Here is a 12,895-nt window from a genome sequence, read left to right on the forward strand (position 1 = left end):
CACATACCTGACAGCCTTCTAAGTCTCAACTCGTTTAGCCTCCTAAAAATCCTAGGTAGATGCTACTATTTCTGTTTTACTTATTAAAAAGCAGACACTAAGAAGGTGTGTAACTAGACTGAAGTCACATATCTGTTTATAAGACCTTGGTTTTCCAAGTTTACTCCGGCTATCTCATGTCTGTTAACATACAATTACAGCAGCATTCCTCTTAACATCTCATTTCTCTCTGAACTGTGGGAGGAGGAATTGTAGCCTGGGATGCTGTGACATTCAATTTACTGTCCTTGAGGAGTTGTAAGTAATCTCCTTCAGTCAGTTTTCTTAATTCTTACATTATAGTTCCATTTAAAGAAGATGTAGTTGATCCTAGGGCATTCGAATATATTTTATGCCTAATAATATTAGGAAGGCATTCTGTCTACTATAAGGGCAGTCTTCATGCTACCTTCACCTCTCCTCTGTTGTAGTGTTATCTAATACTAGAGTTGGCATTGTTGCTAAACTAAAAAAAGACTCAGAACCCAGTGTTTTAAAAGGGATGTTATAGGTGACCTCAGTGTCTTCTACAGTCTAACTGCACTGTAAACTTAAGAGCAGGATTTCTATCTTGTTCACCATTTTATCCATGGTGTTTGTACATAGTAAGCACTTGAATATTTGAGTAATTTATTGCCTAATTTTCTCAAATTTAAGACCTCAGGTGATGTAGAGACTACCACTCTACAATGTCATTCATTCCAATTTAAGGTATGGGGGACCAATATTTATTGAATGGTGAGGGGGATCAGGATATGCCACTCCAAACTATGCTGCTTTTACATAAGAATCATTTTGAGCCGAAGGCATTTGAGTCCTTGAAATCCCTTATCTGCCTAAAAGCAGAGCTTTCCAAAAGAACTTAACTGTCATAAATCTCCTCTTGGGGGCAACTCTGATTTCTTTTCGGAGGCAGAAATTGACACTAGACAGATGTCATAAACTATCATGTCTCTTATCTATTAAGTCCCATTCTTCCAAAAAAAAAAAAATCATTTGTTTTTCCATAAGTGCCCCTTCTCTTCCTGCCTTTACCCTGCATTAGGTATATAGACCCCAAATTCTAACCAATCCTTTGGTTACTCATAACTGAGTGTCCCCCATGTATATCTGCAATGCACAAATTCTAACCAATCCTTTGGTTACTCATAACTGAGTGTCCCCCATGTATATCTGCAATGCACAACTAATAAAATTTGTATGCTTTTCTCATTAATCTGTCTCTTGTTAACCTAATTTACAAATTAGATTGTACTTCCCTCGGGCCCTAGCCAGGGAACCTAGGAGGGCAGAAAGGAAAAAATATATTTTTTCCTGCCCTACAGTAGCTATTATGTATAAGGCAACATGCTAGACTTCTGTATATTTTAATGTAAATAATAGCAGCTACCAATTGTTAGAATTTAAAAGTGAAAAATTTGCAAAGCATTTTCTATAGATTGTCTTACTGAATCTTCACAGATATCCCGAAAAAGATACTATTAACTTAATTTTTTAAGTTGAAGAAGCTGAGGCTCATATAGGTTAGTCGTGTTGCCAGAATCACCCGGTTTAGTGAATGGCAGAGTTGGGACTCGGGACTGTTCCATTCTAGAGCTTACGCTTTTATAATTGCTAGCCTGTTCATTATTACCTCTGTTTGTTTATAACGAGTCTATTGATAGTATGTCTAACAATTATATAGCATTTTAAAATTTACAAAGTGCTTTCGTGTACCCACTAAAATTAACTGTTAAATCCTCACAATCCTGTGAAGGGAGATGGCATTTCCATTTTATAGATGAAGATAACTCAGAGCTCAAGGAACTGGTGAGACTTGCCTAAAGTCTCACCAGTTCCTTGAGCTCTGAGTTAGCTAGTAAGTGGTAAAACTGGGGCTCAAACCTGTGGTTCCTAACCTATGCCACAGTCCCCTAATGTCTACAGTTTCTTTCCTAATCTTGCTCTTTGTGGTCATATGTTATTTTTCTTCTTGATATTCGCTCTTCAGGTATTTGAAGACTCCTTTCTTGTCCTTCCTGAGTCTCTTCCTCCCAAGTGAAGTCTCTCTAGTTTTTATTCTGTGTTTTGAAGGAATATGTTGGGGGTTGGTAGAGCTATTGGGCAAATAAAGCTTCTGGAGGGCCATGGACTGTGCCTACACAGAACCTGCACTGCTGCTCTTGGTGTTTTCAAAGTCCACTTACTTTCACCTTGTACCATTTTCTGACAGTGGTCTGGGCTGAAATATATTTATTGGTCTTGTCTTTTCCCAATTATTTAGGCAAAGGGATAGTGTTTGCATTACGCATTGCTGGCAAGATCTCTGTTCTCTGCTTCATACAAATGAACACTTGAGAGAATTGGACCTGCATCATAGCAACCTTGATGAGTTAGCAATGAAGACTTTTTATCAAGAACTAAGGCACCCAAACTGTAAACTACAAAAACTACTGTAAGTCTGGCATGAGAAAATTTAATGAAGTTATTGGAATTTCTTTGTCACACCTCCCATTCCTACTTATTAGGGGAAACCAACAGTAGACAAATACTTAAAATCTGTGTAAAATACTCTAAACACGAACAGCAGAAACCTCTGGGGACATGAAGGCATAACTAATTTATTTTGGGAAAGATTGCACAGAGCACAGTATCTGTCGACATGGGGTTTTGAGGCTTGATTAGGAATTTTCTAGATGAAAACATAGCCAAGGCATTCTAGGCAGGCCAACAAAGCATTTTCAAAAATAAGTTTCAGAACACACTTCTTTTTTATTTTCTTTCTATTGAGGAATAATTTATCACCAATAAAATGCATAGATATTAAGTGTTTGTTGAGTTTTGATAATTGTACATACCTATGTAACCAATATCCAAAACAAGACAAAATAATCAATGGTATGTTTCCTTATACCATTTTCTATTCAGTCTTCTCACCCTGTCCAGTCCCAAAGGCAACCACTTTCTAACCTCTGTCACTATAAATTAGCTTTTTCTGTTCTTGGAAATCATTTAAGTTAATTCATACGATATGTATTTTTTTTGTTCATCTTTTGCTCAAAATGTTTTTAAAAAGTTATCCATGCTCTTGCATGTTTCAGTAGTTTATTTTTTTTATTACTGATTAGCCTTCCATTATATGATGTACCATAACTTGCTTATTCACTTTCTTGTGAATAGACCACTGGGTTGTTTCCAGTTTGGGGGTATTATGAATAAGGCTGCTATGAATATTCTTGTACAAATCTATTTTTTGTGACATATGTTTTCCTCTCTTGGGCAAATACCTAGCAATGGAATTGCTAGTTCATAGGTATATGTTTAACTTTTTAAGAAATTGCCAACCAGTTCTCCAGAGTGGTTGTACCATTTTATTGTCCCACCAGCAATATGTAAAAGTTCCAGCTGCTTCTCATTCTTTGCCATTTCAGTCTTTATCTCCTAATTTGTTTCTAGATACCCTGTCACTTTTTTTACATTTGGTCGTTCACATGTCCCTTTCCCTCTTGTCCATTGGCTCTACTGGGAGCTGGAACTGATCCTACTTTCTTCTGTATTCAGTGCCCATCTATGTGCTCCAGGCCTAACTGGTGCTCAGTAATGTGCTAAGACAGATGATAGAGACAGGCTTCCACCTAAATATTTCTCTTAGAAAGTCAATGTTTTTAGTGAGAAATGACCTTAGATTTCAAGTAACTACTAGATTATGTCTGGATTTGCATATAGATGTGGTAGGCATTGTATATATGTTATGATTAAGAAGTTCCTGAAAGTTCTTTTCACTCACCCCCAGGTCTCTTCCCCCATATTGTCCCTTCACCGAATGTCACCAATACAAAAGCTAATGTCTTCTTTTGGATTAAATGGGTTCCTTTTTTAGAATGCAAGGGGTGACACCATGAAGATAGCTTTTGACCTTTCCCCACTTTAGTGTGGCCTTAACTTAAGTCTCATTTCCCTAACGAGAATGTATTTTTGATTTATGTTTAGTGAGTGCATTAGGCATTTTTACTAGATGATGATGGGTAATGCTCTAAATAGGTAAAAGTTTTATTTTCTTGTACTTGGCTGGAAGAGGGATGAAGGTAAAGGGTAAGTGGTGGGTGAAAGGGAGGGGAGACAGTATTAGGGAGGTTTTGAACAGTGAGCCATGCAAATATGCTGAGCATTGGGCACTACAGAAGAATCAGATATAGCTAACAATGACTGAGTTAGGAGATGGGAAATCCGAAGAAAAATGGGCGGATTCAGCTTCCCTCATATTTTGCTTTAGGCTGTCTCTGTACACCTTAACAAAATCCCTGAAATGACAGGACATTTTCTGCAATAATGTGTTTTGCTAATGATGCACTTCAGACAGTTTATATTAACCATGAACTCACCTTGGGTTATTTAATGAATTAAATAATGTCAATTAATGCTGTAATTAGAGTATTTGGAATAGTCTCAGTGATTTTTGGTAGTCATTTCTGGGATTAAGAATTTAAAAACACTTTTTCTATTTTTCCTGTTGTTATCTCCTTTTCCTTTAAAGTCAGAAAAAGTTGAGAGTATCAGCTGTCAGTTGTTTTTCTAAGCAACATCCTGAGACAAATTTATGACCTGACCTGGAATATGAGAAACCCCGAGTAAGATAGATGGCAGGAGTATTTAGAAAATATCTAAGAGTTGGGATTTGAAAAGAAAGGTGTGCTGTAACAACGGACAGAGATGAGTTTGTAAATCTCTCCTGCATATTTTTCTTCTAAAGGTTGAGATTTCTTTCTTTCCCTGATGGTTGTCAGAATATCTCTAGTTCTTTGACTCACAACCAGAATCTCATGCATCTTGACCTGAAAGGGAGTGATATAGGGGACAATGGAGTAAAGTCATTATGTGAAGCCTTGAAACATCCAGACTGTAAACTACAGAATCTGAGGTAAGCTGTTTTTTATTACAATTGAGACTTCTATGTGTCCAAATAGACTCTTCCAGCTTGAGATTGCTGTTCATATGGCTATCTTATATCTGCTTTTATGATATGAAATAGTGGGGATCAGTAGATTCAGGCTGATTTCCTCCTGACAAGACTTCTAACTCCTCCCATTTCCCCACTGGAGATCCCTCATTGTACAGTTCTCTGTGTCTCCATCTCCTAAATCTGGGGGGCAAGAAGCAGATCCAGAATTCATAAAAGTTTAAGTTTTTCATATTTAAATGCAGGAATATGTATATTCATTGTATCTTTAAATTCTCATAGAGGAGAATGCACTAATGATAACTGGGGCAGGCTCACTTTTATTTAATTTTGATAGTGCCTCCCCCTTGCCTTATAACTGCAACTCAGTGACCAGTACAGAAAGTTGAGGAACAGTGTAACAACTGTCAAGGCACTCACTGGCTGTCACATGCTGTTGATTTCAGTGCTGGGCCTGATTTTCCTTATCTATGAAAGTGAGAGGATTAGTAATCATACTTGGTCTCCACATGTGTGACTGATTTCAAGAAAGATCTTATTTTCCAGTGGAAGATATGGTTTCTGATAAAACCAAAAACAAATAAAAGCAAAATAAAAAATCATCGCAATTTTACCTTGGAAGTTTTTTGTAATCCCTCAACTTGGGTGGGGGACAAGAATAAACTTTGATGAATGAAAGGCCAAGATAGTTTGTATTTGTGGGAAGCAAATGATAATCTGTGCAGAAAAAAAAAAAGTAAAATCTGAGACAAGACTTTTCTGATAATAGGCATATGAATTCTGTTACCACTGGGTATTTTTATTTTTTTTAAGTGTCATCAGTTTTCACAGGATGAAATTGACTTACAGCATGTCTGGAAAGTTGTTGGATAGTTCTTGAACATGTATTGAGTTCAGTTATCAGCAGGCCAGATGGGGGTGTTGGTTATACCATCTACGAAGTAGTTTTAGGACATATTGAGGCATCTTCTATAACCTGCAGCCCCTGGTCTGGAACCCAGGTGAGAAGTAGGTCATTGGCTTCTCTGTCTAAAAGTAAAATATATTAATAGCAAAAGACTTTTAAATGGAAGAAAAGATGTTTTCTTACAAGGGGAGCCATAGATCCAAGACAAAATGCTTTGGCACTTGACAGATCAGCAGGACTTGATAAGATCTCTTTCATCAGTTGAGGTTTAATAATCCTTGATTTAGACCCAGTTACTAGGCTTTCAGACAGGAAACCGTATCTCTGGGTCAGCTAGTAGGGCTCTTTGCACCAGCAAATAGAATATTTTGGTGGCAGAAGTCATTAGAGTTTTGTAATAATCATGTACTACATCATATAGAACTGGATGTTCTTCCATTGTGGGTGGCCACTGTAGAGTAATCAAGAGTCATGTAGAGCTCCTGTTGACATTTCATGTAGGAAAGTTTCCAGTTTTATGTTCATTTTAGACCTCAAGTTTTAAGACCTATGGACAGTTGACTGGCCATGTTACACATGTGCTTATTTTCTGTCCCCATTATGTTTTATGTTAAACTTTAATAATTTACCCATAGGTCCCAAAATATTGGATCTTTTTATGTCTAGAAGAGCTCTATCAAAACACAAGGTGTAAGATTTCCTTCATTTTCCTTATCACCTGCTTGGCTGCTGATGTTAGTCTACTCAGGATGCCATAACAAAATACCACAGACAGAGTAGCTTAAACAACAGAAATTTATATCTCACAGTTCTGGAGGCTAGAAGTTCAAAATCAGGGTGCTGGCTGGATTGGTTTCTGGTGAGGTTTCTCTCCTTGGGTTGCAAATGGCCACCTTCTCGCTGTGTCCTCATATGGCCATTTTTGCATGTGAGCATTCCTTTTAAGGACACCAGTCCTTTTGAACTATGGTCCACTCTTGTGACCTCATTTAACCTAGTTACCTCATTAAAGGCCCTGTCTCTAAATACAGTCACATGGGGAATTAGGGCTCCAACCTATGAATTCGGGGGAGTACTATTCAGTTCATAACACCTTTTCAGCTCAAGTTGAGGTTTCCATTGAGGTCTAATTCTGGACTAATGAGAGAGCACCTCCTGTTACTATCTCTGTGTACCCTGGTTTTGATAAAGAGAACCATTTCCTCGAGTTGATAAGTCCTTGATTAAAAGGAATAACTAGAACAACTCCATGCTCTAGGAACGCTGCTGCCACCGGCCTTTCCATACAAGTAGCTGGTGTCAGGCCCAACCACAACCAAAGTCCGAGTTGTCTCTAAATAAGTCTTTAAAAATAAGAGCTCAGCGTGCACTTCTTTTCCTACTTTCCTTCTTTTACTTTATAAACTTATTTCTGATTTACTTCTTATTTTTACTCTTAAGAACTGAGTTCCTCAGAAAGCATGGGTTGACTCCCATAAATCAATGAGCTCTTGGCAAACAGTAGAGGGCGTGACAGCATTTGGCCCTGACTTCCTGCCCATCTGTTTCAGAAGTCAGGGAGTGCAAGGATGCAGCCATCTTTCAATCCACTTTCTTTCATGTTGTAGTTGGAGGATATTTCTCCCAGGTTAAAAAAACAAGTATTATTTTAGAATATTTTTTAATGTTTTCACAGGGAATTGGGGAGGTAGGGATGGAAAAGACAAACTTCTCACCACTCTCCCCTTCCTAACTCTCTATCAGAGCCTCGTGCTTGAGTTACATAACTTTCATTCTATGCAAGGGAGCTCGATTTTCAGAAAAGGTTCCAATGACCCAAATCCAAGCGACCACATGTTCTGGCGGGGCGAGTGGTGGTTATAATTCTTCTCTAAGTGGTCATTTCTATTTTTCTGTATTGTTTTCCAGCTTGGAATCCTGCGACCTAACTACACTTTGCTGTCTGAATATCTCCAAGGCTCTTGTCAAAAGCCAAAGCCTGGTATTTCTGAATCTGTCGACCAATAATCTTTTGGATGATGGAGTAGAGCTGCTGTGTGAGGCCTTAAGGCATCCAAAGTGTCACCTAGAGAGACTATCGTGAGTCTTTTTGCTTTGTTTTCTCTGGAGTCATTTTGTTCAGTCTTATGTAGCTTGGTTATGATCTGAATGAGCAAACCGTCTGGGTCTTGACACCAACTAGTTCATTTGTCAGTCTTGGTTGAGCTCTTCATTTACTTCCTCTATTGCCCTTCCTCTTTTACTTGACTTTTATACACTTCTCTTCACGACTGACTTTTTAATTTTTTTCCAGGCTTCTCTTCTCCCATGTTTTGTTCCATCGTATTCTGTACATAACTGCAATGGAATTCATAATTTAAGTAGCTTTGATGAGGTTGAGTCTGTAATTGAGATGTAGGAGTTAAGTACCAGCCAACTTCCCTGTGAAGGAGAAGAGAAGCATGAACTTTGGGATTTGACTGACCCCTTACCATCTGTGTTTTTTTCAGCTTAGAAAGCTGTGGCCTCACAGTAGATGGTTGTGAGGATCTCTCTTTGGCTCTTATCAGCAATAAAAGGCTGACACATTTGTGTTTGGCGGATAATGTCCTGGGAGATGGTGGAGTAAAGCTTGTGAGCGATGCCTTGAAACATCCACAGTGCACTTTACAGAGCCTTGTGTAAGTGTCTACTAGATTTCAGCCACCCAATATAATATACATTTTGAACTACATTTAAAATGGGAAAATATTATGAACATATTCTGTTTCTTGTTTTTTCCCTGTCATCCTTAATCATAATGAAGATGATGCATATGATCATACTAATAACTGCCATTTATTGTGTTTTTATATTGTGTTTTTACTGTGTGCTGGGTCCTGTGCTAAATATGTTTAATCTGCACAAAAACGCTTGTTGATGTCAAATTAGACACTTGAGTTCTAAGTGTCTCATTGCACAGGTGAGGAATCTGAGGCTTAGATTATGCAACTTGCCTAATACAAGAAAATGATGGATTCGGGACTAAAGTCCACCTATGCAACTCCATATTCTGGGTCAGAACAGGTTAATAGGAATATCATTAAAAGGAAAGATAGCATTTCATGGTATGGCTGGATCACACTGTGATTATCTGTTAGTTGCTGTTAGATAATTTCCTTGACATGAAATTAATGAGCCAAATTTTTATTTTGTCAGATATGGTTAAATTGCCTCCAGATAGATTGTTATATTCCCTCAGCATTCTAGCATTTTAATATCCTCCCTGGTTATCTACAGTCTTTCTGATCAATATTAATTAAATATTTGAAAATAACTTTAAAAATGATTTGCTACCGATTATCTTTTCAAATGCTTTTGGCCTTCTAGGAATTGCCTCTTCATGGCTCAGTTTTCTTCTGGATGGTTTATATATCTTATGGTTATTAATATCACATATATGTTATTACTGTTATTTTTTATATATTGTAAATAATTTACTTAGCCTGTTGCTGTATTTCTTATTTTCTTTATGGTCATTTTTAGAATACAGATGTTTCAAATTTTTGTAAAGTCAAATTTTTCCTCATGACTTCTAGAAGTTTTGTCATAATTGGAAATAACTCTTTTAAAAAATCCCATTTATGTCATCTTTTTTATACTCTTTATGGTTTAATTTTTAACATTTAAATGTTAAATTATTCCAAATTAATTTTGTTATAGGCTTAAACTTATTTCCCTCCACACGTCAGGTCTGTTGTCCCCAAATCATTTATGATGTAATATATCTTTTCTCTGCTGATAAGAATGCCAATTTTATTATGTACAAGAAGTACTTGCTTTATTATGATTATTCCCATTCTACTCCATATGCCTGCTTCTCTGCTCCATGTAGCTACTTCTGCAACGGGGTACTATATTTATATATGATGTAAAGAGGTCAACCTTTCATGTATAGTAATAAACATTCTGAAGGATAAGAATCAAGTTTGTAGCCCAGTTTGGTACAAACCTATGTTTTCCAAGTGAGACAGCCAAAGAAGCAATGGGGGAAGAGGATATTTGATCTGAGAGGGTGTGTTCGCAAGTGGATAAGGGATCATAACATGAAACCTTTTCAAAGGTAAGTCTCTGGGCTGTAGAGCAATGATTCCATCTTTCTTCACATTGTCCTTCGTGTAGGCTGAGACGCTGCCATTTCACTTCACTTAGCAGTGAACATCTCTCATCTTCTCTCCTGCACAACAAGAGCCTGATACATCTGGATCTGGGGTCTAACTGGCTACAAGATGATGGAGTAAAGCTTCTGTGTGATGTCTTTCGGCATCCAAGCTGTAATCTTCAGGACCTGGAGTAGGTATCCTTTGACCTTACTTTCGTGTAGCTTTAGCTACTACTGTGAGGGCAGGAGCGGTATAGAAGAAAAGGCTGAGAGCTGAGTATCTGTCAGAGAAAAGAATATACAGCTGATTTCCTCTCTTTCATTCTGCTGACACTAGTGGGGAAGTCTTTTCATCAAATTTTTCTTAAACAATTGGTACAGTAATTACAGTTAATTTCCCTCAGATAAGGAGGATCAGAGCCATCACACTGAACATTAGTCATTTTATTTTTCCCTTGGTTGTGTCCTGGTAACATTACTGTGTGTCCTCTACCTTACATCCATGAAGCTGAAATTGTGCTCTGCTAATTTTTCTTTCTTAAATTCAGGTTTTGTAATTAGGTCAGCTTTTAAAGAAACTGGGAGGGGAATTTTTAAAAATATCCAACAATGGACTAATTCTTAAACAACAGTTTTTATTCCTGCTATGTTCTCTCTTACTCTGTAAGTGGGTATACATACCTCTGTAGACCTGACTTTGAGGTTTCATTTTTACATGATAATATTTCAGAAATACATTTAAGTACTTATGTACTGTTATCGTTTATTTTAATGGCTGAATATTTAATATTTCATTATATAAATATTGTGGCTAAAGTGAAGCAAGATAGAGGTGTCACTTAGCAATCTCAGCTCACTTCACACTAGAGTCTCCCATGGGACTAGTAGCCTGGGTGAGTCATTAAGGGTCTAACCCCAGCATTGTTTTTTTTTTTTAGTACTATAAATTAAAAATTTTTGGTATATCCAGAGGTGTTTGGTTTGACTGGACTGACTCATGATAACCAGATTTCCAAATGAGTTTAATAGTTGATTGTCACATCTGTAAACACTGAAGTGACTGAACTCTTGGGTTCAGTAAGCACCTGTACTTTAGGAAAATATATATGAGCTACAATGTGGTTCTGTGATGTTTCCTTGATTATTATTCAATTGGAAGATAAAATTTTACTTAATGGAAATTATCATTAAATCCAATTTCAACTACAGAGTTATAATTTCTCAGTGACCTACCTATACACACAAGATGTTTGCTTAGCCCAGTTTCTCTGCTGTAAACACATAGGCTAATTTATGTTTTTTTTAGCTACCTTCATAGTCTCTACGCAGACCATGCCAACTGCTTAAACCAGTGTTTACAACAAATACGAGCTAGATGCTGATGGCATGAAATGTTTTTACTAAGTGATGTTCTTGTCCTCAGGTAACTCACAAAATGCTGACGGCAGAGAAATATAAAGCCAACTGTAATTTATTTCATATGTTATAAGGGTATGACAAAAGTTTGAAGGAGCAAGGAATGGGGCAGAGGAGACTGAACGACTTTAGGCTTGAAAGATGAAGGTTTTGTTATTGCAGATATTCTAGGCAGAAGGAAGGAAGAGAGAAAAGAGTGGAATGAAGATAATGAGGATAGATGTGGTATATTTGGGGAAAAAAATAGATGTGTATGGTTGGTTGGAGAATTGGGTGGGGACAAAGTATGGAAAGTGAATGCTTGAGGCCAGATTGTGAATGCTCTCGAATGTTCTACAAAGGACATGAAAAATATCTTCTTGTATATAGCTTGCTTCATTTTTTTTGGAGATAACATTTTGAGATAGATTCCTAGAAAGCATTTTTTATTTCAAAAATATGTTAGAAACTGAAAGTATAGAGATCTGGGGGTTCCTTGGGAAAGCTTATAATATATTTTTAGTATTGGTAGAAATAAGTATTTATACCCTTGATTTGGGGAGCTTGATAGATAATAACCTGTTTGTGGAAGAAAGCCATTTTACCCACTGTTTTTTCCTGCTCATTAAGAAATCCCGTCTGTTTGTACTGGTAATGTTAGATCTTCCTATATGCATCCTGGATTGTAGATAGAAAAGAATCAGAAAAAAGGCTCAAATGCCTAGGCATTTCTCCCAGGTTAAACTAATTAAGCCTCACAAATAAAGGTCTCACTTTTCTTTTGTATTTCTTGCAGATTGATGGGTTGTGTTCTGACTAGTGCGTGTTGTCTGGATCTGGCTTCTGCTATTTTGAACAACCCAAACCTGCGGAGCCTGGACCTTGGGAACAATGACTTGCAGGATGATGGAGTAAAAATTCTGTGTGAGGCTCTGAGACACCCAAACTGTAATATTCAAAGGCTCGGGTGAGTTCAGGTTTTCATTGGGAAAATGATACCTATTTGGTGGCTAGTACAGCTAGAAGAAATTTGGTATATGGAAAGAGGATGGAAAATAATGGAGCTCGATGGTAAGTTACTCTCAGAAATAGAATCTGAATGTCAAATATATGGATCAGTGTGAATTACATGTGGTTAGTATAAAAGCCATAGTTCACATTTCTTTGTGTCTTCCTTAGTGCCTTGGACAGGGTATATATTAAGTAAATGGTACTTGATTTAGGTCTTCCACAGTCTCATCCTTCAGATATCCCATCTGTCCTTGAATTAATTATTCTTATTAAATCAGAGAGTTTACCAATCATTTTCTATCTATAAAAATGCCATTGATGTTCTCAGGGAGCTCACCGTCTAATAAAATCTTATCCTATGTTCTGAGTACTTTTTATGTTTGATCACATATTTAGATTTTTTTTTTAAAAGTCTTGAACTGATATTGGATAGTACATTTTTACTTATACAGGTGAAAAATTTTGCTTCATGTGTAAGAAGCCCAGA

At 37.1% G+C, this 12,895-nt stretch overlaps 1 protein-coding gene across 1 annotated transcript in view; it reads left to right on the forward strand.

The window, feature by feature from the left end:
- Positions 1–12,895, forward strand: part of NLRP14 (NLR family pyrin domain containing 14) — a 30,708-nt gene that overhangs the window by 5,649 nt on the left and 12,164 nt on the right. Inside the window, exons 4-9 of the mRNA XM_011383491.1 lie at positions 2,309–2,473; positions 4,769–4,936; positions 7,791–7,961; positions 8,372–8,542; positions 10,023–10,193; positions 12,194–12,364. Coding sequence (XP_011381793.1) covers positions 2,309–2,473; positions 4,769–4,936; positions 7,791–7,961; positions 8,372–8,542; positions 10,023–10,193; positions 12,194–12,364 — 1,017 coding nt within the window. The remainder of the gene's footprint in view (positions 1–2,308; positions 2,474–4,768; positions 4,937–7,790; positions 7,962–8,371; positions 8,543–10,022; positions 10,194–12,193; positions 12,365–12,895) is intronic.

This window comes from Pteropus vampyrus, unplaced genomic scaffold (genome assembly GCF_000151845.1).
Source record: "Pteropus vampyrus isolate Shadow unplaced genomic scaffold, Pvam_2.0 Scaffold522, whole genome shotgun sequence".
NCBI classification, from domain to species: domain Eukaryota; kingdom Metazoa; phylum Chordata; class Mammalia; order Chiroptera; family Pteropodidae; genus Pteropus; species Pteropus vampyrus.